Here is a 27340-nt window from a genome sequence, read left to right on the forward strand (position 1 = left end):
TGGAAGGGTAGCCATCTCGTCTGAAGCACAGGCGCTGCTGACATGATGTGAAGAAGCTCATGTTCGGCAGGCATGATGTGAAGGAGCTCAGGCTCAGCAGGCATGATGTGAAGGAGCTCATGTTCGGCAGGCATGATGTGAAGGAGCTCAGGCTCAGCAGGCATGATGTGAAGGAGCTCAGGCTCGGCAGGCATGATGTGAAGAAGCTCAGGTTCGGCAGGCATGATGTGAAGGAGCTCAGGCTCAGCAGGCATGACGTGAAGAGACTCAGGAATGGCGGTCATTTTGGGACGTGGCTCTGAATTTTGTGGAGGGGTGTTGGTAGGCTCTGCGAGGCCGATGGTGAATGTATGCATGAATATGCATTTTAAAAGTTGTATTCATGCACAGTAAGGGCCGGTTCACACAGAACATGTTTTTGCTGTTAAAAACACGAGAAACATTTAAAAAATAAATAATACAAAGTTCTGTCATGAAACTCTAGATGGTAATTCTAGATAACCTATGGCTGATAGGTTCTTTAACTAATTCTGCTTGCAATCACATCATTCTCTATAGGTGCGCAGCTGATTGGTTCCTGCTGTATCAGTAGCCAATGAGCTCGCTGCTCAACCTTCAAATACTAGTCAGCATTCGCTGCAGAAGTTGCAGTGTGCTTTCAGAAACCCTCCACTTTCCCAGCTCCACCTGTATAGATCTGCTACGGGTAATTCATCTACGCTACAGTATATTGAACAGCAGCAGCATGTCTTACTTGCTCACAGCAGCGTGTCGTGTGTAAGTCTCATACTTGCTCTGCAGCAGCGTAGCAGATCTATTCCTCCAAGACCAAACATATCAACACTGTCAAATCCATTTCCATGCCAAACACTCAGAGATTTGTCATGACAGACCTATTTTTAACCTGAGTGTGTGTTTTTAGAATGCCACATCATGTGCGAGACCCTGCAAAAGACACAAGCTCAACAGTTGAAGACGCCCGTCTAGCACACGTTTCAATTGAAAAACAATGGAAAAGTAGCGCCGTCGAACAGCCCTAATATGATGATATTTCAGTGAGGACAAGCAACTTTTGGAAAACGCTTGAGAACATTATTGTTTTTATTTTTGTATTTTAAATTTATTATATATTTTATTTTATATTAGTTAACGTTTATTATATTTCAAGTAACGAAAATACTTTTATGGCTTTAGTAACCATAACCCATGTATCCTCCATTAGGAATTAATTATGGAGTTAAAAATTTGTAAATGCATTCCATGCACTATTATCTGTACTCTCCCACTTTGACGGGCCTGTCTCCCACCCCTAATTTCCTGATGATCCCCCGCAGGGTACCTTTATGCAATCCCAACAACATTATGGAGCCAAGGTTCACCAAACATTAAACACTAATCTAATCTTAACATTCTCTTCATTACTGCATGAACAACATGCTCAGACGTAGACGGTCAGCCAGCGCTGAGCTTCTTCTGAGTAATGTTTTGGAGGAGGAGCCGTTGCTGATAGCTTATCATGGTTATCCATTTATCTGCAGTTATCTATTCACCATCCAAATTTGTGCAAAACAAAAAGTAGTAGTCTATATTTAGATGATTTATAATGCTGGGTGTAATTGATTAATCTCGTAAATTAAATTTGTCCCAAGACTGCATGTTGACAAAAACCCAAGAGTAACCCTGTTCACCAAACAATTTTAAGATTCAATATGTTTAGCAAAAGCATTACAAACATACACAGTATGCACAGATTGACAAGTACAGTGACGTTGAAAAGTACTTGGACACTTCAAATGTAATGCATTATGTTTTTCTCAGACCAACATTCACTTTTCTTTATTTTTAGTCAGTGACTAATCAAAATGGTGTTTTGGTGATTTTTAGAGGATATGAAGTCTGCTCCCCTCAAGTTATAGTAGAATGATTGTGTAAACTTACTTAAAAAATCACCAAAACTCAAAAACTCAAAAAAAAAAAAAAAAAAAAAACGGGGAGAAAGTGTGTGTGTGTGTGTGTGGTTGTGGTGGGGGGTTGGGTGGGGGAGTCAGCAGGGAAAGGTTCAGAAACACATTTGTAGTCCATGCTTTTAAGGTTTGTGAAACCTATCCTGAGAAATATACACCAGAGTAAAAAGTGTGACTATGAAAAATGTATTATTTTTTCCATCTAATGCAATGACAATGCTTGTCGCCGGTATATGGATATAAATCTACCTGTTTAAACACTTTTGTGTGTTGTAGTGCAGGTCAATCCCCCCAAACAATCCCCCTCTGCTGTCGTGTTTGTGCTGGGGGTCAGTTTACACTCATACCTGCCCGCCCACAGTAGTGGGATGATCCCGGTACATCCACGAGCCACTGACGCTCCTCCGGGATTCAGTTCAGATTCACAAACCAATGAGACACAGCTCGTGTTAGTCAGTAAACGGAGATTACCAGAGCTTTCACATGTGGATACGGATCACGACACACGGTAAGCGCAAGTCTAGCACTTAGTGCACGAGCAGTGAATAAATATCCGATCAGATGTTCATGTTGAACATGTTCATGTTAATGTTCATTCAGCATTTATAGCGACTTTAATTTACAGGCGTGAGTTTGTGTTCATTCAACATAAACGGCCATTGATCTTAAAAATATACTAAGTTCAGTTTGATGTACGAATCGGACATTATTATTTTTGTTTTCTATAAATAATTGATGTCACTGCAGCTTTCGTTGAGGTTTATGTGGATACTATTGGAGATAAAGATTATAAGTCTGTGCGTTTAAATAAGAAAGATAAATTAATTAATAGGTGAGATTTTTCTTCTTCTTCCATATAGCCTAGCCTAAATCAGCCTATCTGCATGAATTGCATAATATTGATAGTTTTGAAAACGGAATATGTTGGTGCTTTAATGTAATTTGCATATGCATAAAGTAGAACATGGGCATATTTTCCATTACATTTAAATGGTTGATTTTTATTTATTCTTCAGATGAATGAATATTAATGTCTGTAATAACTTAATTAGTCTGGTTTATCATTTACTCAATGTTATAGTATTTATTTAAAAATGTGTTTAAGAATAATTTTTTTCTCCCTTAAAGGTAGTATGTAAATCCTGCGCCTCTAGCGGCACCAAACCGAATTGCAATAATAATGACTTGCTGAGACTAAATTCCCATACCTTTATCTACTGAATGAAGAACGTATTTCATGTCTAGAATGTGCCAAATCTCTCATACAGTCAGTTAGGATGCGGCCTTAAAAGGCAGCAGCTTGTGTATAGGCAGTAGACAGACAGCAAGAGCGCTCATTTGGTTTTGGAACAGAGCCGCAGTTTAACACATTAAACAGAGATGAGAGAAACTATTAACTGAGAAAGTACTATAACAAAATGTTGTTTTGGAAATGCAAGATTTTGACCTAAATACAACATTTTTAGAGAGGGAGCTGTTTCTGCATGGAGTATGACCTCTGCTCTCATCTAGACTAGGAAATTAGGTAAGTTTATTACCTGAAGGTTAAACAGTGCAAAAAAGGTATAAGGATGAGTTGGGTTGGTGTTGTAGGAGAAGCTTTAAACAAAATAATAGACTCCAGGTAGAAAAAAGTGAGGTGACCAGACTGACCACAAAAGTTTTTTTGTTTTTTTTGTGGAAACCCCAGACGCAGTAGCCTAATACAATTGAGACAAATCCAAAAAGACTTTATTAAATTAAGAGTCTTTTCTCAATTTGTATGGTTTTAATGCATTGTTATGTGTAAATGGATAGGGTAATGCTCATAAGTAACCCTCCCCTTCCAGAGGGTTTTACTTAGTTTAGGTGCACAGACCATGCACTAACTTTCCGCAAGGTCAGCAGTATTACCCACTCGAAACCAGTCTAAACACTCCAAAAAGTAGACCAAACGCAGGGATTTCATCTGTTCTTGAACCACAAGTGAGGTCTCTTCATGCTGGTGTATTGTCTTCCAAGCCCCAGAATAGGATAAACACGTGTCTGATGTGCAGATGCATGTAAAATGTAAACATCAGCATGATGCTGAGGGCTACGATGCTCCTCTGTTGCCTTTCCTATCATTGTGCAGATGTTTTAAGATATTGTGGTGTTGCCTACATTAAGCTCCAGTATCAACTGGCAAACTACAATAAACTCTTTACAGTGTTGCTGAATGCAATGACCTGAAGTTCACTGCAAAAGTTACAACCCTGTTTTAATGCATGCTTTTTATTATCAGTGACAGGCCTCAGGCATCATCGTAGACATCAATGTTCATATCAGAGCTATAAACTTTTATCCCAGTGATTACTTCTGTGATCATTTCAATTACTGTAACACAGAAATAATGATCCTGTGTGGAGTAAAGACTGTTTATGAAGCTGTTTCATGACAACTGCCCTCTCTGGCTCAGCAGCCAGCAGCCCCAACACAGATCTGATCTGAATGTTCACTGTGATCGTACTTGTCAAAGCTTCGAGATGAGTACATGAGTCGAGATCGCAATTTTTTTTACGATTAATCATGCTCAAATATATATATATTATCTCTCTTCTAAGGTCCCTTACAGAAAAAAAAACACATGAACTTCACATGTGCAAAAACTAATGTGGTCACATGGATGTGATGCACATGTGATTTTGCACATATGAAATTTAACATGTAAAAACATGTTAAAAGCACATGTGAAATATGTGGATCACACGTGTTATTTTATTTGTCACTTATAAAAAGAGAAAACAAATATATGTATATTATTTATAATTTTCTACTATATAAAGTAGCAGATCTTAACTGGCTGCATCTCATCTGAGGTGCTGACAACCACTTTGAGATGAATAAATGCGAAAGGACTTGGATTACCACTGGGGCGGACGCTCAAAACACAGAAGAGAAGCCCACGGGCCGTGTGCAATGACCTTTTTCAGATTACATGCAAGTGCGGAGCCACTCCGGCTTCCGGGATGCATGGCCCACGCTGTAACCCCTACTGACTGGAAGTGAACCCTATGTAGGGAACACGCTTCTGACCAGTTGTTTTCCAGGCCTTTTCCATCTCAGAGATTCCACAAACACATACTCATCCCGGTGTGACCACATCAGTCTTAACTGCTGTGATACTGTGTCCCGCAAATGTCTTTTATGGGTCCAGGACGGAAAGGCAGCAGCTGTTTTTTTTTTTATCTCGCAAACTCCATCAAGCCAAATGTTGCTCTCTTCTTTCAGCCGTTCGAGTGCAATCACGTAAACAGTCATTTCCCCAAAAGGAAACTTCACATTTGTAGCACTAATGTGTGGCTGCGTGTTAAAAGTGTGAAGCTCAGGTTACTAATTAGAGGTTGAAGGGTCTTGCGGATTCTTTAAAGTGACCACCTTATGGGTATATGGAAGTTTGTTTGTTCAAAGGAATTAAAATAAAAAAAATGGACACCTCACAAATCTGACTTTTATCTTGCAATTGAAAGTTATACCCCTGGTTTCTCAGACAAGGTTTAAGCTAGTCCCAGACTAAAATGCATGTATGAGCTGTTTTAACTGAAACTTGCACTGGCATATCTTAAAATATGTCAGTGTCATTGTTTTGTCTCAAGATGCACACCAATAATTATTTTTGTTTTTTTCAAGGCACATTTATAAAAGCTTCTTAGATGTCCTAAACTAAGGCTTAATCCTGGCTTAATCTAAACCCTGTCTGTGAAACCAGGCCATAAACTCAAAAATAAGTTTATATCTCACAAATCTGAGTTTTTCCCTCAGAATTCTGTTTTTATTTTTTAACTTTTTTCTCTGAATTCTGCATTTACATCTTAGAATTCGGTTTCTTTGTTTCCGTCACTGAATTAAAAAAAGCTAACTTTTTATCTTGTTTATCTCTCACATATCTTACGTTTTTTCCTCAGAAATGCGAATTGTGAGCTAAAGTCAAAATTACTTTTATTTAATTTTTGGTCACACTTTAGTTTAGGGTCCAATTCTCACTATTAACTAACTATTAACTATGACTTTTGCCTCAATAAACTCCTAATTTCTGCTTATTAATAGTTATTAGTTGTTAAATTTAGATTAAGGGATGTAGAATATGGTCATGCAGAATAAGGCATTAATATGTGCTTTATACTAATAAACAGCCAATATCCTAGTAATAAGCATGCTAATAAGCAACTAGTTCATAGTGAGAATTGGACCCTAAACTAAAGTGTTACCTAATTTTTTATTCCATATTTATGTGTGTGTGTTTAATGGGCTGACTGATGCATTTCACTCTCTATGTACTGTAGTCATCTAGTCTTTTTTTTTTTCCTTCATGATTTATTTACTCTCTTTAGTATTAATATTAAATGGACAAATCCCAATGCGGGACGTCCCCTTGGGTCTGACTGACAGCTGTGGGAGTGGGTCGCTCATAGTCACACATCCCTTTAATTGTCCTGGGTTCGGTGAGGTAGCACTGCCGTCCTGCCAGGTCCAATCAAACCTAGCGCCGCACGGATCCTTCATCACACATGAAGAGGCTTGTGTCCTTTGTCACGCTCACAAGACATTGTTCTGACAGGGCCGGTAACCAATGATCTTTCCCTCAACTCGACGCTGGCTTTGCTGATGTGGTGGGGGGCTGGAGGGGAGATTAAGGGCTATTTCTGTGGCACTTTGGGTCTGTTTGCGACCAACGAGCCAGACTAGCGGCTAATGAGACAGGACAGCTGACAGGTTCGGTGGAGGTTATGAAGCAAGAAGAAATGGCAGTGAATCACATGGCGTTTGAGAGTGATTGCGAGCTGGCTTTCATTTAAATTTTTAGGAGAGGAAAAATGTATCCCAAACTTAAAACTCATTATTTACTCATGTCAGTTTAAGAGATATTTCACCCAAACATGAACATTCTGTCATTAATTACTCACCCTCATGTCGTTCCAAACCCATTAGACTTTCAATCATCTTCAGAACACATTTGAAGATTTTTTTTGATGAAATCTGAGCGAACAATTCATATGGATTAGTTTTACGATCTCTTTATTAACTTTTTGAAGCATCAAAGTGGTAGTTGCGTTGATGTCAATGGAGGGACAGAAGTTACGAAGATGAACGAAAGACTCATGGGTTTGGAAAAACATGAGGGCGAGTAATTAATGACAGAATTTTCATTTTGGGGTGAACTATCCCTTTAAGTCTTCTGAGGTATGAAAGAGGAACCTCTGAGAAGTATAAGTTTCCTCTAAGTTGAGAAAAGGCTGATAGAATAGATAATTATTGCTTCTATTTAAATATGAACTCTCCCATACTTATCTGTACTGCCAACTTACTGTTGATTTGTTAAGTGTTTTTATGGGCCATTGGATTCAGGTCACAATGGGTAATCGATGCAATATCACTGGTAGTGTTTTGTGTTTGTTGTCACTGAGTGAAAATTGGATTCAGGATTGTTGTGTCCCATTTGATGGTTTGATGTTAGACAGGAGGACTGGATCCTTCCCCCATCAGCCCATCATGACCCCTCTGACCCCATCACAAGTCACGTTAACACTTGGGTCTGCAGTGACTTTAACATGTGTCTGGCATAGTCAGCAAGCGCTGTGAAAACATGCTTAAAACATACAGGCAATTTATCTGGAGGAATAAACTCAACTTTTATCACTTCTACCCCATGAGAGCAGTTTTTTTCTGGATCATGCCAATCAAGTTAAGACTTAACCTTTTACATTATCCGTAATGTAATTTGATCAGCTGGAATACTGTGTTTAAATTGCTCTTTTTGCCCTTTGCTTCACTGACAGTCTGTAAAATTCAGTTTTGTTGATTCTTAAAGGCTGCATGTAGATCAAATGATGACTTTTCTCCTTTACGTGGCCAGAATATTATTAAATTAGTATTTCACGTCAGATGCTTTTTATTAGACTTAAAAAAAAAAAAAAAAATTTATACGGCAAACCTTTGTTATGGGCAGAGTAAGTAGACCAAACTCCCTGTGTAAAATTTACATGCACAGTAAAATTAGGCAGATTTACAATACTGCAATGTGAACATTTGGATTGGATTCAGAAATTAATAATTTAGACAATCTCCAGAAGCAGAACAGGCCTGTGCAGAGACTCTCTAGTTCGAGTTATGCCTGTTTGCAGAACGATATCTAGGCTTATTCTAGCCACAAACCGCTCACTTAGACATGAAAGATGAGGATGCATAAGCTATATCTCAAATACATACATATGCATTAGTCCTCAGAACCAGAAGTTCTTAACTAGGGCTGGATGATATATCAAAATAAAATATATATTGTGATTCTTAGTGCGATTCTCAATTCATAAAATATAAGTAAATATATGTGGTTTCAGAGTGAAGCGCATCATTTACATGCATGTAACTAATGATTATTTTTGTTCATGTTTCATGTGTGAATGCGCATACAGCAAAGCGGCAGCGCATTTATTTATTTACTGGCAAAATAAAAGCATGACTGTATACGTTTGAAAATGAAGAAGTTAAGATGTAAATATTAGTATTGTAATTTTACAGTAAAAAAAAAATTTACTCCATTTTTTATTTTACAGTACAATAGTATTATAAAAATATATTTCTTATTTAATGCATTTTACAATATCACAATAAAATCATAATAATTATATTTTTTCAGTCATATTGAATTGGTCAAAAGCAGTGTGAATGTAGCCTATAAAAACTCAAATGGAAAGAGAGTAAATAATAACTCAATGGTTAACTTTATGGTTTGAGTTGGATCTTGTTAAGAGTAAACCCAAGTTTGAACACCCCAATTTTTCTCCAAAACGTTTTCATATTTGGCTCTTTTTATTAAAATCTCCCGACAAAATCATTCTAGAATGTTCAATTATTTCCAAATAGAGCTATTCAAGTCATCCGGTGAAGAACAAATTACAAAATACAATAGAATACAAAAAATCTCTTTCATTTCAATATAGTGAAGCCCTATTCAAAACCTCGCCTTTCCTTTCATTGCACACACAAGACGTGTGCTTTTCTCTCAGGAAAAGCAAGACATTTCCATGCCTCTTTGTGTTTTTCCTCGGCTATAATAGACATGCACAACCTTTAGCACCTCACTCATGGCTGAGGGCAACTCCTTCTCTTCCTGCCTTAAGCTTCCGGCACTGAGCCATGGATGGAGTCCAGGTCTCATGCATCTATTGAAGATTCAGAGGAGGATACTTTGTGTTGTAGAGTTTTTTGTTTTATACTGGGGAAATTTATCAGGCATATCTTTGGCATAAAGAAGGAACCAAAGCGGTTTATGACGTAACTAATGGAAAAATAGGGTAAAGTCCAATGATGTGATGTGTTAATGCCTTTACACAACCTCTTAACCCTGTAATGCCTGATATACAGATAATAGTCAGAATGGATTGGAACAGTTATTGAACCTTTAGACAAAATATTTAAACTAAAAAGTTTGCATGTTTATGTTTTGTATCATATTTGGTATTGATCAGGCTTTATGGCTCATATAGTAATTATATACTGAGAATATGGAGGGGAAAACAAAAGCCTTCCTCAAAAGTCTGATGATATTTGATACTCACAGATTTTTCAAAAAATATATACAGTATAATCGAGTAAATCTAAGTTGCTTCAGTCCAGTAAGTGTTCATCTTAAAATATTACTAACAAAATAAATAAATATAAATCATTAAAGATTTCACAGCAATGTGAACCACGACCCGATGGTGAACGTTTTTACAATTAAACTAAAATAACTTTTACTTAGTAAAAAAAATAAATGTATGAACTATCAATCAGACGACAGACGGCATGTACTAGAGATTGTGTGCAAAATTACACTTGCGTTCATGCATTTAGCTTACTACATTTTGAGTAAGTCACAAGTATGAGGAAAGACTGTGTTTAAAAAAGACGACTATAAAGCAAGTGAGTGTGATAAAGAGCGGAAACATCTGCAGAAGGAGAGCATGCTGAACAGATAACAGGAGCAGGTTTTTCCTACACGTGTGTTTTTACAGTAGTGTTTATCTTAAATCGATTTTCCCCAGGTGTGAGCGTCGAAATAGATAAGCCTGAGAACTACATTAATTCATTCACACATTCACATTCAGCTTGTTACATTACACATTACTCAGTTCCGTGTTAATGATTTAGCGAATCGCAGGAAAACATCTCGAGTTAAAAGACCAAAGAAACAGTTCATAGATGTGAATGTATATGTATACACTTCTCCAAATGTATCAATCAGTTCTTTTAAAAACTGTATTTAGCTCAATGGTTAATTTATAGGTCAATAAACCACTTTTTGTTGTTGTCGTTTAGAACATTTGCATTTTAACTTTGAATTTACATTTAATGGGAATTATGTTTATTTTTTACAGTAATGAAAACTTGGTTAAAGTAGGTGCTTAAAGTTTAATTTATGATAATTGTATTAATTGACATGGAATTATATTGTGCAAAAAGAAAATTAAGCATTTTTAGGATAATTGTTTTGTATGGCTTTTGAGATTAAATATATTCCTGATGGCTTTCTAAGATTCGCCTGGCAAATGTTTATGACAACCTCGGCATCAGAGTTATTCGTTAACTAAAAACAAACCATTAAAAAAAAATGTAATTTTTGTAATGTAACTTTTTAATGTTTTTTTTTATTAATTTTTTTATTATTTTATCATTTCTTATTTTATTTCAGCTAGTTACCAAAAGCAATATTTCGTTTTCATTTAGTTTAACTTGATGTACTAAAATAACTAAAAGTTAAATAAAAATTAGTGTAAAAAAAAAAAAAAAAAAAAATTTTTATATTTGTTCCAATGAAAATAATAAGTCTTCATAATTATAATCAAATAATGTTACACTCTTTTCATTATCCAATTATTTTTCTCATTGAAACTGACATATGTTAGATAAGATTACGGAAGGATAGTTGGTCTGTTTTATTTTTAATTAAGCCTTTGTCTTCCACCTAAACTAACACTGCTTTAGTGTTAGTTTGAGCGACTGGATCGCAGAACGTTCCGGAGCCCGTTCACACCTGCATTCACCGCTGAGCGACTGTGATCGGATCAGCCGAGACGGGTGTTAATACCAGGTGTAAACACTGATCATTTGACAAGCCCATGGAAGTCTCCGGCAATCCAGCGACTCGCATTGGTCACGTTTGAATGACAATGGGGTCAGTTAAGTGTCCACCACATCATTTGGAGAGGGTTTAGGGGGGTCTGTTGTGTTTTAAAGAGCTCCCTTGTGACCCTCCTGTGGCCCGTACACCAGTCCATCACCCCACCCATCATACATCAGCTACATAATGGCTCTCAAGAGTGAGGAGATATATGCTAGCTCTGCCTTTGTGTTGTTAAGAGTGTTTGTGTCTGTTCAGTTTTATTGTCATGTGTTTTCTTTCGGCCTGTTTTTCTTACTAATGAGCCACGGCGTTCGGTTCAGCATCTCATCTCCAGAGCCAGAGGGGGCTTTTGTCCAAGCCCATAAATAATGCAGGATTTGGTCTGTGATGGACGTCCTGACTGAAGCTTTTGTAGTTTTATATCCAACACGGGACATTTATGTGTAATTGGGCTGCTCAGACTGGGTGGGACAGACACGTTTGTGGATGCTTTTGATTAAGCTTTAAAGTTTTATCAACTGGATGCAATATCTTTCAATTGAAATTCATAACAGGGGCTTGTTTTAATATCTGGAACTATTATATTATTCCCAAAACATTAAAATGTTATTCATACTGACATTGACTTGAATATTTACTGGTTTTCAATTCCAGAATTGAATATTTTCTGTTGGACAAAGAAAAAGAAAAGGTTTTTTTATTATTAATATTATTTTCAGAGTTATTAACTAAAACAAACCATTAAAAAAAAATTTGTTACTTGAAATAAAATCCTAAAATCCTATTTTTTGATGTACAATAACTAAATTTATGTATTAAAATAACTAAAACTAAAAAAAAAATATTAAAAACTATAAAGACATATTTAAAAAAAACAATAATACAATTACAATAACACAATTTTTACTACAATTTTCACATAAAAATGGAAAAATGCTAACCAATTGAAAAAATAACAAAACTATAATAGTATCTCAATGATTCTAAAATATAAAAACATTTATTAAACATAAACAGTTAATTTTTATATAATAATAATAAATAATATTTGGAATAATATATAGATTGTTTTTGCCACAATCAAGCATCCCTATCATGAACACCATTAAGATTTGGTTTACAGCAAACTGTACCAAACAACACATGCGACTGTGAATCATTTCCCTTCCATAATCTAACACATTTCAGGATATTCAACCAGAAACGAGGCCTTTTATGGTTGTGTTCCTACGTTGCGTGAAGTCTTCAGGAGATCATAGCTTAGATGCAGCTTGACAGAAAACATCTGGTTTCTCTTTGACCTTGTTGGTCGTCTGCTTTCACCACCCCTGCTGGCAGACGACCTGCCCACCAGCTTCACTGAAAGCCATTGAGATGAGAGGAGGCTGGATTAGCAGAGGTTAATTACAAGCCGTCGCGGCCCAGAGACGCTGCTATTACCAGCGCAGTTCAGCCCTCAAAAGAGAGAGGAGCACAGACCAAGTTTCATGTCACTAATGTGCCTCTTTAGAGAGTGATAGAGGCCATTGTGAAGGAGCAGACGCTGTGGGAGATGATGGTGTGAACTGTAATGTCTTGACCTTCTTTAGATCAGTGCTAAACAGAAACTTTTCTTTAAATGTTCAAAATCCTGCAGCTTACTTTATTTTCATATTTTTAGTCTCACACTTTGTTTTTGGTGAGTTATGAGCTTAAAGGGTTTGTTCACCCAAAAATGAAAATTCTGTCAGTAATTACTCACCCTCATGTTGTTCCAACCCCGTAAGACCTTTGTTCATCTTCGGAACACAAATTAAGATATTTTTTTATTCAATCTGAGAGCTGGCTCACTCCTCCATAGGCTTCTAAGACACTATAACTTGCTGGCCCAGAAAATGCATTAAAGACATCGTTAATATAGTCCAAGTGACTACAGTGGCTCAATCTTAAGTTTATAAAGCGACGAGAATACTTTTTGTGCGCAAAAAAACAAACAAAAATAACGTGGAACTTTATTCCACTATTCATTTCCTTCTCTCTGGGCCTCGAGTGAGTTCACGTAGTGTTTTAGCGCAGCGCGTCTGTGTTGCACGTCACACGTAGACTCACTATTGGCCGACGCTGGTCATGTGTGTGATGCGTGTGACGTGCAACACAGAAGCGCTGCGCTAAAACACTACGTGAAAAAAGTCGAGGCCCAGAGAGAAGGAAATGAATAGTGGAATAAAGTCGTTATTTTTGGGGGTTTTTTGCGCACAAAAAGTATTCTCGTCGCTTTATAAACTTAAGATTGAGCCACTGGAGCCACTTTGACTATATTAACAATCTCTTTAATGCATTTTCTGGGCCAGCAAGTTATAGTGTCTTAGAAGCCTATGGAGGAGTGATCCAGCTCTCAGATTTAATCAAAAATATCTTAATTTGTGTTCCGAAGATGAACGAAGGTCTTACGGGGTTGGAACAACATGAGGGGGAGTAATTACTGACAAAATTTTAATTTTTGTGTGAACTAACCCTTTAAGATTTGAATGTCCAGTTCATGAACAAATAGGCTGATTGATGTGGTTTTCTTTTTTTTAATGAATCAACTGAACTGATTCATATTGGATCAATAGCAGGACATCATCTGTGTGAATCAGTCAGACCTCTCATTTCTTCTTTGAATCAGCTCACATGACTCGCTGAACCTACATATTAAGAGTTTTGTTATAATAAGTGCATTGTTAGGCCCTGTTTTGGAGATGTTTGGTGCCTGAAGGAGAATTTCCCAGTGATTTATTCTATCAGTCAGTAAATCTCTCAGAGCATGTTTTAATTTAAGCCTCTGCTCGGCTATCATTAGCCCCGTTTCCATCCTAAACACGACGATCCAGCATTCAAATAGCTTTAACGCTGTTTTGGAAAGATCTATATTAATGATGTAATGCATCTACAAGCCAATAATGGCCTTGAGTGCAGAGTGATGTAGATACGACTAATAATAGTGTGTGATAGTTATGAAACACGCTACTGTGTGGTAGTTTGTGCAGCATATTTCAATTACATGAACCTGACGGGTTATTCTGATGATTTATCATGCGCAACTCACAATGGGCTGAGCATCATATCTAATATTCACAATGTATCTCACAATCTTTTGGCTTGTAAGTATGAGTTTTAAGACATGTTTTTATTGTGTCTCATAGCAAGAACAGTAAAGTCAGTAAGTAATATTAATTTCCATGAATTGGTTAAAATGTCTGTTTTAATGATTTAGGCTAGTCCAAAACTTTGTTTCAGTGATTCATTTGAATCAACACTTAAAAATGTGCCCTGTTGTCACAGTATTATGATTTATATATATATATATATATATATATATATATATATATATATATATATATATATATAAATAATGGAAGATATTGCTGTTTATTATTTTGCATTGCATATAAATGAAAAATTAGTTTAGATTTTTGTAAAAACCTTTTTTGTATTAAACATTTTGTGTCTAATTGACTGATGGTTCATCTAATAAAATCTGTTTTAAGCCATTTCAGAGCAAACATATATTTGAATATCATAAAATCCAAAGAGTGAAAAATATTGAGGCTGTTGTAGCCGCATTTCTCAGCCCAACTGAGTAAACAAGTGCCGTTTTCTGGGTTTAGACACCCTGTTGCTCAACACTTTCTGAAAGTCCCTGAATCCAGATCCATCTCATGCTCAACACCTGTTCAGAATTCTTTCCCGGAACTTTCCCAAACAATGGCCGCTTTTCCCGGGACTGTCTGACATCTGGAAAATGTTGCAGTTCCCCTTTTGACTGGATTTATAGCGAAGGGCTTCAAGGGCGGGGGGGAGTTCGAGGTACAAGAGAGGTGCTATATTTATAGGGTACAAAGTCATCTTAAGTGCATGAGCTTTCTTTTATCTTAGGTATTTTTTCTCCTTCAGATTTTTGTCTTTGTAGTGGATTTCCTTTTTTTTTTTTCACTAAGTCTGAATACTGAAAAAATAGAGCTCGCAATTGAACAGCGCACACCTGTTTTTAGTTGCAGTAAATGACTACTCTTCATAGTGAAACTGGCAAACAAAGAGAGTTCTGCAGTTCTTCCCGTTTACTAGGTCACAGGGGCATATTCACTTGAAAATGCTGTTTTTTTTTCCTTCAAGGGTGTACAAAAATAGCACTTTGATGCATCATGTTTTGAAAGTCTTCCCTTTCAGAACCAACCATGCAATCAAAATTGTTTTAAGCTAAAATTCTTGCTTTGCAATCATATTCTGCTGTTCTATTAGTAAGCAGTAAAACCATGCAGAGTTTTGTAGAGTTGTAAAAGCCACTGCAGTGTGTTCAAAATTAAATACATTAAATGGTCCCACTACGTCTTTAAAGGAAATTTGGGGTCTACAAAATATGGACGCAGTCATGCATTATTTAGCAAAGCCCTTAAGGAATGCAAATGTGGCATGTGGGTTAAGCTAATGCTGATGGTGAAGGCCATTACCTCTGCAGTCTGTGTGCACATGGTCACAGTTTCCTTTAATAGACTTTCTAAATGCATCTGAGGGTAAAATTCCACTAGCAAAATTATAATGTCAATCCAGACTTCACTGTGTAGGTCATGCATTATGCATATTCATTCAGAGCAGGACAGCACATTTGTACGAGTGAACGGTTATTTAGGACTAGTTCAAGCATTGGGATGTCAACTCAGTCCATGCATGAGCTAATGGCACTGCTGTGACCCCAGACATGCATTTCTGCCAACTGCACCGGATCACAAAAAGCTACAGGGACTTCTATCCACACTGCCATATGGCCTACGCCTTGGGAGATTAGATCTCCCTTGAGAAATGCTAAAAAGACTGAACTGTGTCTCTACCGTTTTTGTTTTCACAGGGCTCCAGGTATAGAGGGAGAAGCACAGGACCTCTGTCTATCAAATTCTGAAGTGCCCCGGTGCCAGCTGTATAGGTCAACCCAACCGTAACGTCGCAGGACAATAGGAGCCAAACCCAAAGACCTTAGACGGCTATCAAAAAGCAAATAATCAAGCTCATTAGCTCTCTTCCCCCAAGACGACCTTCTCTGAAAAGATCAACAGAAGAGAGGAAGTTAAAAAAGACCAAACAAGAGGGGAAAGCGAACATCGACGGCTATTTCTGATACTCTGTGGTGAAGGGAACATCTCATTTGGGATTTGAGATTTTGGATTGCAGAAAAAGGATTTCCTTATGCCAATGCCTGTGTAAATACTGCATGGAGATTTGTCCCTTTCCCAAAAGCGCCCAGTAAAGAGACTAAATATAGCAAAGCCCAACAGCCAACTCTGTCGCTTAAACCTCTCAGATTTTCAAAATGCCGAAAAATCTACATTCATAGGGATACTATAAATGGATAAAAATCCTGCTACTATTCTGAGACACGTCAGATCTTGAAGAAGCATTGAAACTGTAGTTTGCAAGAGGGTTTCCTTCTCTTTGTAGGGCAAAGCAGTTGCTTTGTCCTTTCTGTTTGGATGCATTTTTCCAGAACTCTAAAATGAAGCCCTTAACTCCCGTTGGTTCACCTTCTCCACTGCGGCTCCTAAACAAGGGGCCGGATTACCTTCGCAGGCAGATGGATGCCGGAAGCAGGGGTCGGTCCATTAGCGCTGTAGAGCGGCTGGAAGCAGACAAGGCGAAGTACGTCAAGAGTCAACAGGTCATAAACACCAAGCAGGAGCCCGTATTAGTGCCCTGTGCAACCCCTCCACCAGTGCCCCGTCGAAACTTCTCTGTGTCCACTCCTTCAACTCCCGTTCTCCCACCTCGAAATCAAATGGCGCCTTTCTCTGCACCGCAGTTCGTGAGGGATGAAAATGAGGATGACTCCAGGAAAGAGAACTGTCAGAATGAAACTGATGTGGAAACCAACAATCGCAACAATGCAAATAAGCCTCCTGTACCTTCCCCAAGAACGCCAATCATTGCTCCATTAGTTGCCCCACATAGTGCTCCAATAATGCGCAGGAGTAACGGCAAGCGCATGCTGCGTCCAGACTCCCTGGTCATTTACAGACAGAAGAAAGAGTGCAGGAGTCCCAGCAGTGGTGGCGAAAACGGCAACCCCAATGTGGAGGTCAAGGGCTACAGTTTCGTGCGACGGCTCTTCCAGGGATCCATGCGTGAAAAGAACAGCCGGAACGAGGCTCAAAAACTGGTGATAAATGAGGAGAAGGCGTCTTCCTCTCGAGACGGGGATTCGCGAATGTCCTGGTCCAATGACAAAGTCACTGTCGACGGTGGAAACGAGACCAGACGATCGAGCAAATCTGAGCAAGAGCACTCGACGCCAGAGACACAAAACAACAACTCTGGTTTTCAAGAGAAGCTATCTAAGATCAACAGTATACGAAACAGCATGGGCAACTCCAACAATAACGACATGGATCCATGGAAGCCCGTCATTCCTCGGATACGGGCCGATTTGAAACGGTCCAAGTCAGAATTACGACTACGCTGCTCGCTAGCCATGTCCGAGCAGGAACGCTTCTTTGACTACTGTGGATTGGACTTCGATTTGGTGGAGAGGCTCGGACCGGAAAACTTTCTAAAAGGGGCCAGTTCAATCGACACGCTCTCGCTGCTACTGAGGAGCGTCGGAGGCGGCGGCTCGGAGCCCAGTGAGTTTTCCCGACACTCCGGGGAAGGGCTTTTCCAGGAGGAACTGGCCGAACAGATCCCTACAGGTGTCTCAATTATTGAGAGAAATGCACGGGTCATAAAGTGGCTCTACGGCTGCAGGAACGCAGCCCAAGAGGGTCCTAAAGAGTCTACTGTTTGATTATCACGGGAACTGAACTGAAACTTTTTTGGAGCTGTGTTCCAATACGGAAAACTGTGCTGTATTTATTTCATGTGGGACATTTGTATTTAAGAGATTTTCTTTGCTTTTCACAGCCAGTATGAGAACATTTATATTACTTTGTGTCAGTCACACATGAAGCTGCAAACCGACACTTCTTGTCACGACTTACACTGTGGCTATGTCTGAAATCGCCCCCTTATACCCGCATTCACTATTCCATACATTAGTTTACTAATATAGTCCACTTAAAGGGATTAAATGAAAACAAGTAAACAAATTTTGCTGTGGACGCCAACTTCTGGCAAGACTCTCAGGGCCAGATGTACCAACGCTTTTGCGCCCACTTCTGGCGTATTTGTTTCGCAAAGTTCGTGTAAAACCATGGCGAGGTATGTACGAACAGGACGCACCGAGATAAAAGCGCAGACTGCCTGTCACGGGAACTGAAAATGGCAAAATGCGCTTTTCGTGTCATGCATATGCATTCATGGGATGGTCAAGGGGAAAGTGGGAGTGTCACATAAAGAGATGGGAGGGGAAACGTTAACTGCGCCTAATTATGTATTCCGTGTTATGTACAGAAAAAGCCAGTGAAAGCGCACCTCTATTTTGCGTTGAAAATTCTCTGCCTCTTAAAAGCAGGTGTAACTTAGGAAGCGGGTTTCCTGGCATATGCCTCCTGGTGAAATGGCAGCAGTAATCCGAACAAGACGAAGACATAGGCTAAGGAGATGAGCTGAAAAGATTTTTGCCACAAGAATCACACTTTTTCAGTTGAGTGAAAACTAAACTATTAAGCGTTACAGATTAAGCAGCTACAGTTAGCCTACTGGAAGAAATCAAAGATGACATCGCATCTCAGCGTACACATTCCATTCCAGCAGCTACATTTTTGTTTTCGCTGTTTTGCCTGACTTGGTGGCTGATCCATGATGGAAAGAAAGGAGGAGGCCCATTCAATTGCACGTTAAAATACGCGCAATTTACGGTATAGTGGGTGGGGACAGGCGCTGATTACCTGATGAACCGCAGGTTTGGTACATGACACGCACACTGCGGTTTCATATCAAGCGCTTTCTGCGTCTTGACCATGGCGCTATTAACGCTGCGTTCGCAAATGTACGTACATCTGGCCCTCACTCTCACATTGCATGGCTATTCTCTAGCTGTTGAGTGTATATCTGTTGCCCACTTATTGCAATGCATTGTGGGATTGAATGAGTACACTCAATAATGTCCACTATGGTTTCTGATCTTTTAGTGCACTGTATAGGGGTGATTGTGGTGTCATCTCTTGTTCTCTGTATATATAAAGATATGAGTCCGTCCTGTTACTTCAGTTCAGAAACAATTATTTGTTGAGCGTAACTTAAAGAACATGTCATCTGATGAATAATTTAACATTGAAAACCACTAAGCTTTTTTCTGGGGCTGGGAAACCCAATGCATGAGTGTTAAATGAACCATGTGTACCTCATTTCCCAAATGTCCCAGTTTAGTTTCTGTGTTGCCTTTTTTCCTTTAACGCAGGCGTTGGAACAAACACACAGAGCACCCCTGTGGGGATATTAATGCACTGATTTGGAGAAAGAGAGACGGAGCGAGAGCTATATATACTGCTATGATACGTATTTTTAACACTGTCTGAGTGTGTGCAAATAAATATGCAGGGCCTTAAAAACAACCTGATTTTGAGTTTCATTAACTTATGCCAAAGAAATGTGCTGTGAACTGATGTACGATATGTTTCCAAACCTTATCGAGCTGCTTAGAGAGAATCATGAGTTTGACATCAACATGTTGCTAATCTAAAGAGTTAGTAAATACTGGGTGAAATGCCATATTTTTGATCAATAATTTTCAGTACAGAACACTATATATTTAGATTAGATTTCCCCCCTGTTCTAATCCAAAAGCAATTGCCATATTTGGGCTGGATGCATGTTGCGGTAACTAGATTTTTTGCAAAAACTATTTTTACAAAGCATTGTCTTTTTGCTCTGAACATCAAGGTAGCTCAAAATATTAATTATTAAGGGAGACTTAAAATAAAAGGCATTGAAAATCTGGCAATCTCTAGGTAAGCAGCTCACTAGGGTTTTGAACGGCTATTATTTTGCCCCTAAATTGCTCAATTTCACTCCCGTGTTTGGTAAATATTAGTGTTACTTTGATTACTGTGATGATAAATCATGGTTGGTTGCACATTTGACTCAAGGAAAAGCATATTTTTAATGCAAATGACCGTTCCTGTGGCAATGCAGTCTTCAGTATGCACTTGGTTACGCTGCTTTGGTGTTTAACTCACAAAAGTTCAGTAAAGTTCAATTTGAGCAAAGCAGAGGAAGACATGACAGCAAGAGATCAGATGGGCGGACTTTCACTCCCAGTGTGGGAGATGCTGATGTGTTCTCATATTGACGGAGACCTTTGAACACGCCTCCCCATCTAAACATCATTCAGACACTGATTCTCCTTTGTGGTAATGAATCAGTCTCTATGAAACCCACTGATAAATGAAGCAAAGGTCCGCTGCGGCATGCACAGGTCAGACTGCGGCCCGCAGAGAAACAACTGTGATCTTTCCTTTCAGAATTCCTACACTTTTTCATCCCCAACGTCCAAGATGCATTCAGTGTTCCCGAGCACCCGAAATCTCTCTCTTGCATGTATGTTTACACTCCATGTAAGTTTGTATATGTGTCCATAAAGAAGAATTTAGATTTCAACCTAAAGAGATATTACAGATCAAATTCAAATAAAGTCCTATTTCTGAATGACTAGCTGGTTGTGTTTTGTGTTTGATAACTATGTTGTATAGTGGGTAAACCTGGAAATATCTGGGAATTTTAAGATGGATTTCCAATGTCTACATAAAATATGAATGTTTGTTTTTAAGTACTCTCTTATGCTTATCAAGGCTGCATCAAAAATACAGTAAAACAGTAATATTGTAAAATATTATTACTATTTAAAATAACTTTTATTTGAATATGTTTTAAAATGTAATTTATTTCTGTAATCAAAATTGAATTTAAGCAGCATCATTACTCCAGTCTTCAGTGTCACATGATCCTACTGAAATCATTATAATATGATGATTTGCCGCTCAAGAAACATTTCTTATTATCAATGCTGAAATCTTATATATTTTTGAGCACCATGATAAAAAAAAATACAAAAATTAGGTGGTTCAAAAGAACAGCATTGAATAGATTTTCTTTTTTGTAACATGACTTTTTTTTTTTGGTGCTTTTTGATCATTTTAAAATTAAAATTAAAATTTCTTTAAAAAAAATTATAATAATCTTATTGACCTCAGACTTTTGAATGATATAGAAATTGCTCTTGGTAAGTGCAGTCTGTAAGATTAATATTTTAAATCATTATTCAGTATCACAGACAAAAGCCTGCATGGGTTGTGTCATATTTCCCACACCAGATGAGTGTGTAAGGTGAGGAAACCCTGAAGATGATGTCAGTGGAAATAAAAATGATTGCACGGTCCAAATGTCTAATGCTATAAATCAAAGTGAGAGCTGCATGCCAGTACAGAGCTGATGATTACACACTTGTCAGTCTTAGATTTCTTTCTAGTCTTCAGTGTTGTTAAAAAAACACAACTCAGTTGCTAAACAACTTTTGGGCAAAATGGGTCACAATAAATCTACATAATTTTGAACCGCTCCTCATTTGAGTCTCACCTCAGTCAAATCCTGCCATTTTCTTGTCTCTTTCCAGCACACAGCTCATTTGTCGCTGAAGCTCAAGTGCCTGTTATTCTGAAAGCATTCGCACAACATGTAAAGCACTTCAGTAAATGCACCAATGCACCACATCAACTTAAAAAAACCCCTAAAAATAACTCTTCTGTTTTGCTGGGCTGATCAGGTTACCTCTTCCACCCCACCTCTCTCTCTTTCCTCTCTTCCGTCAGATTCACATGTGAATGAAACAGCAGTCGTCTTCCTGACATCCAAACACTCTAGCCTGCTGTGCATCCTGTTTTTGGTCCTGTCCATATAGTTTTTTTAACACGTTTGGTTATCAAACAGCTCCTCTCCTCCCTCGTACACAGACATCACCCTCGGGCAGCTGCTGCTGGGGACGGGACGGGTCGAGAGATCATGTTTGCAATCCTTGTCTCGGTCCTCCAACATTATCTCTAAGTGTGTGATGTCAGTGGTGCATTTTAGCCACAACAGATCGACTCAATGCGTCTGTCTGTCTGTCTGTCTGTCTGTCTGTCTGTCTGTCTGTCTGTCTGTCTGTCTGTCTGTCTGTCTGTCTGTCTGTCTGTGTACAGGTGGAGCTGGGGAAGGTGGAGGGTTTCTGAAAGTGCGCTGCACTGCTAAGGCAAATGCTACCCAAGTATTTGAAGGTTGAGCAGAGAGCTCATTGGCTACTGATACGGCAGGAACCAATCAGCTGCGCCCTATAGATAGTGGTGTGATTATGAACAGGTGAGTTAAAGGACCTATTAGCCATTAGTTTCATGCCAGAACTTTGTATATCTTTCTATCCATATATCTGTATGTCTATCTATCTTATATATCTGTCCATCTATCTATCTATATATCTGTCTGTCTATCTATATATCTCTGTCTGTCTATCTATCTTATATATCTGTCTGTCTATCTATCTATATATCTCTGTCTGTCTATATATCTGTCTATCTATATCTATATATCTGTCTGTCTATCTTATATATCTGTCTGTCTATCTATATATCTGTCTATCTACATATATCTGTCTATCTATCTATATCTATATATCTGTCTATCTATCTATATCTATATATCTGTCTATCTACATATATCTATCTATCTATATCTATATATCTATCTATCTTATATATCTGTCTGTCTGTCTATATATCTGTCTATCTATCTATATCTATATATCTATCTGTCTATCTATCTATATCTGTCTATCTGTCTGTCTATCTATATCTATATATCTGTCTGTCTATCTATCCATCAATCTATTAGTACAATATAAGACTATTTTATATAATTGTGTAAGTAACAATATATTTGATGTTTATTGCAAAATATTAAAATATATACAAATTGAAAACATACTGACTTGTGGCATCAACGAAAGCATAAATCATTGCTTAATTTTAATGATTTTATATGCAAATGCAAACAAACAAAAACAAAACTAGAAAAAGATGGAGAAAAATAATGTTATTTGTACTCATATATTAACAATAAAATGAAATAATTACAATAAAGAGTACAAAACTCCACACATTTATCTTGCAAATTCATAAAGTTTGTTTTGCTCAAATACGCCTGTAGGATGAAAAACTTCCTGATGAAAAAGTAATGCTTATACTGTAGTGCACACAGCTGACACACATTCGTGTTGCGTGTTTATAAGCAGAAGAAATGTGTTTCCCTCAGTAAACTAAAGGAGATGAAAATGTAGACTGTACACCTGTGCAGTGCATGCAGCAGAAGAACAGTGATCAGGTTTTGGGTAAGTTTAGGTTTGAGTCTTGATGCTGTGGTGTCGTGGGTGGTCTTGTAAGCACTGTAAAAGCACAATTACACAGTCTGAGAAGCCTACAAAGCATTCATCAGACGAAGAGCATTACACACATCTGAACTCTGTCTGAAAAGGCTTTTGGGTTTGTGAGGAAGGAGCGTGCCAAGATTTCCACTCGCATTGTGCCACGGTGGTATAATGAGACTCTGTTCACAATCGCCCTCGTGCATTTGGAGGGAATGTGCATCAGGCCCGGCTGGGGTTGTGAAGTGTGGCAAATCTGGCCTAATTCTTCTGGGCCAGCAGCTCCAATCTGCCAGTGCCGTGCATGAGTCAGGACGGAGAACAGGCCAGAATGATCCGTCCCTCCTTCGGCATAAACACCACACGACATGACGACGACTGCAGTCGGACTTCAACGGAAGACAACTAAAATAATCCGGATGAAAATAATGCATGATAATGGTGTTGTGGAGGAAGGATGGAGGAGTAAAATAACAAAGCCAAACAGAGCACAGAATTACAACAGGAAGAAATACAGACGTGCACCTGCCAAAGAAACATAGTTTGAACCTAAAAATAGTTGTTTTATAGAGAAAACATCCTCAGACAGGAACCACAAGTGACATTTATCTTTTTATATTGTTTTGGACACATTATAGTATTGACTTTCCACAGACTTTCATAAGAACTAAATAAATGGCACTGCTTTCTATTCATATATACACTACCATTCAAAAATTGGTAAGATTTTAAAATGTATTTTGAAAGAGGTCTCTTATGTTCACCAAGCTTGCATTTATTTCAACAAATATATTAAAAACAACAATATTGTGAAATATTATTACCATTTAAAATAACAGTTCTCTATGTGGATATATTTTAAAATGTAATTTATTCCTGTGATCGAAGCTGAATTTTCAGCATCATTACTCCAGTCTTCAGTGTCACATGATCCTTCAGAAATCATTGTAATATGATGATTTGCTGCTCAAGAAACATTTCTTATCATTATCAATGTTGAAAACAGTTGTGGTGCTTCATATTTTTGTAGAAACTGTAATACATCTTTTTTAAGACTCTTTGATGAATACAAAGTTCAAAAGAACAGCATTTATTTAAAATCTTTGATAACAGTCGTGTATTTTAACCTAAAATCTTGTAATTTAAAATGGCCATATTCAAATTGTTTATCAGTGTTAATCTAAGTTCCACAAATCATGGCAATCGTTGCACGTGTGTGAAAGCTTCACAACTTACTTCGATGGGCTTTGGAAACCTAAAACTCTTGGGGGTTTCTGGGAGGGTCTGTTTCAGTGCTTCACAAAAAACCATCTCGGTGCAGGAGAAGATCCGATGGCAGCAGAAGGTCATAAATCAGAGGACAGGCCTTTTCACTTCAGTCTCTCAGGCGTAACCTCCCTTCTGTGGGGTCAGAGAGAGAGAGAGAGAGAGAGAGAGGCTCTGTGGGAACATGGCATGTGAATTACGACTCTTTTTATGACCTCCTGACATCAGGACCTGAGAATGAAGGTCAGAAAGTGTTTGGTGAAAAATCACAGGAAAACATGACAGAAGTTGGCCTTTTGACAGAAGTTAGAAGGTTAGCTCACCACGTTAGAATATTTACAATAAAATATGTGAATAACAATTCATTCATTCATTCGTTCATTCATTTTATTTTTCTGGTTGTCTTTAACCCTCACTCTCACTGTAGCAAAATTACAAATTTTTCTATGTATTAGAAAATACATATATGAAACTTATATACTAACATGAGATGTATGTATTTTTTATTTACATATAAACCTGACAAAAGTGTGTGTGTGTGGGGGGGGTTATGTTTAAGGTTTACAGCTCCAAATGTCAGATCGATCAATCTATCTATCTATCTATCTATCTATCTATCTATCTATCTATCTATCTATCTATCTATCTATCTATCTATCTATCTATCTATCTATCTATCTATCTATCTATCTATCTATCTATCTATCTATCTATCTCTCTATCTATCTATCTATCTCAGATTTATTTATTAAATTGACAAAATAATAGTATATTTTATTAATAATATAAATATATATTTCTACAAATGTTACTCAAAAATACACATTTACAACATGCTGCGGAGGCTCAAACACCAAAAGGACCAACAAAAGCATTAATGGTGTTAGCATAAGTTTGGAGAGTTTCGCGCTGTGTGAATCTGGACGAGAGCAAAGCCGTGTTGGAGAGTCTACAGTCAGTAAGATACACACTCTCATGTTATTGAGGGTAAAAGGTCTCGACAGTAACGTGATGCTTAACGTCTCTGTACAAGCGACCCACTGCCATCTTGTTAAAGTTTGTGTATAAGCTCTCCATGCAAATTAACAAGGAAATTTCATTACAAATAAATCCATCACATTACTGTGTTCCATGTTTTGTGTAAATCAATATGATGCCTGATTGTAAAAAAATGAATGATCTCTGCTACCAGGCAGATGAACGTGCAGGTCTGTGATCGAGCGCTGCCGGCGGTGGGGATTTAGAGACTCCAGTGAAGTGATCGAATTACACTGAAGCAAACCAGGAGGAACATCAGGCCAACAGCTGTGAGATGTTCAATGTAACATACGTTTTCAAGTGTACTGAACCATGAACACATTATTTCAAATGCCATGCCTTCTTCTTTTCCAAACTGTTTCAAGTCAGATTTGCTTTTTTTCTCAAAATATATGTGCAAATGTTTCATGTATAATGATGGTGATTCAAAAGGCATCGTGGTAAAAGAACTTTCAGGCCAGTAGTGCAGTCACGAGGGCCTGAGGGCCGAGGCATCATTTACATGTCTCACCAATGCTGCACGGTAAAATGCAACGGCTGTTTTCAAACTTATTGCATTGATTAACATGATGTAGCCTACGCTGTCATTTTCTTTGTGCGTGAGAGTTCATTAACATGCGGTGACAATGGCGAGTGTTAAAGATCAATATAACACTTGGGCGAGTAGGAGAAAAAGAGCCTATTTCACCTTTCCACGAGGAGACAGCGAGTGAAGCGGCACCTGAGACTTCATATTTCCAGGACACGCATATTACTGAAACTGGACTGTAGTAGTGAGACTTTCACGACACAAATCAACACAAATTCCTCAACACAATGCCAAATGATTTTGTCTCATTATAATAGCGGAAAAAAACTTAAAGGGCTGGTATAATGCCCTTTTCACAGGATGTAAAATAAGTCTTTGGTGTCCCAAGAGTGTGTATGTGAAGTTTTAGCTCAAAATACCCCACAGATATTTTTATATAGCATGTTAAAATTGTCACTTTTTGAGGGTGAGCAAAAACGCACCGTTTTTGTGTCTGTCCCTTTAAATGCAAATGAGCTGCTGCTCCCAGCACAGGGGGCGGAGCTACAACAGCTTGTGTCCTTTTGCCTCACACAGACACGCACTGAAAATTTCAAAAACTTTTAGCCTTTTATGTTAAAACCGGAGTCAGACAATGATGGAGAGACTTAGTTAGTCTCTAGGTTAGTTGATGAATTTATGTTGCTGATGTGGAGTTAACTATCTTCTAGTCTTTGATTAGCATATTCTGTCATGATAATCTATAAATCGTATTCAGGGGGTGGGGTTTATGTAAATTCTAGGGTTGGTGATGTCACTAACCCGGGAGGAATGTGGTGTAGTCTCTACCAGCCGTTTGTTGTAGTCCTTAAAAAACGATTTCTTTAAAAGCAAATATCTCCCTTTGCTTTGAACTTTGAGCGTTGTAACTTTGCAGATGTTGTTTATGCTCAAACAGCAACATTACACACTAACTAAAGTTAGAAAAGTGAAATCAGAATCGTTGTACGTCAGAACGTAGGCTCACTTGAGCCACTTGGACTATTTAAAAAATGTCTTTACTAACTTTTCTGGGATGGCAGATATCGATTACATAGAAGCCTATGGAG

The 27340-nt window shown here is 38.0% G+C and overlaps 1 protein-coding gene and 1 long non-coding RNA gene across 2 annotated transcripts in view; both read left to right on the forward strand.

Moving 5' to 3' along the window:
* Nucleotides 1–27121, forward strand: part of LOC309483423 — a 309493-nt gene extending 282372 nt beyond the window's left edge. The window contains exon 2 of the long non-coding RNA XR_014200558.1: nucleotides 26948–27121. This is a non-coding gene — a long non-coding RNA (uncharacterized lncRNA). The remainder of the gene's footprint in view (nucleotides 1–26947) is intronic.
* On the forward strand, nucleotides 2341–20679 carry fam110d (family with sequence similarity 110 member D). Its single transcript, XM_082149234.1, has 2 exons — nucleotides 2341–2472; nucleotides 15950–20679. Exon 2 carries the CDS (start codon nucleotides 16592–16594, stop codon nucleotides 17873–17875), a length of 1284 nt encoding a protein of 427 aa, XP_082005360.1. The 5' UTR covers nucleotides 2341–2472; nucleotides 15950–16591; the 3' UTR covers nucleotides 17876–20679.
* Nucleotides 27122–27340: the final 219 nt, after the last annotated feature.

This window comes from Leuciscus leuciscus (genome assembly GCF_965113295.1).
Source record: "Leuciscus leuciscus genome assembly, chromosome: 20".
NCBI lineage: Eukaryota > Metazoa > Chordata > Actinopteri > Cypriniformes > Leuciscidae > Leuciscus > Leuciscus leuciscus.

What these genes read in the sequence shown, in the direction of transcription:
- fam110d (XM_082149234.1), top strand. Translation starts at nt 16,592, where the DNA reads ATGAAGCCCTTAACTCCCGTTGGTTCACCTTCTCCACTGCGGCTCCTA.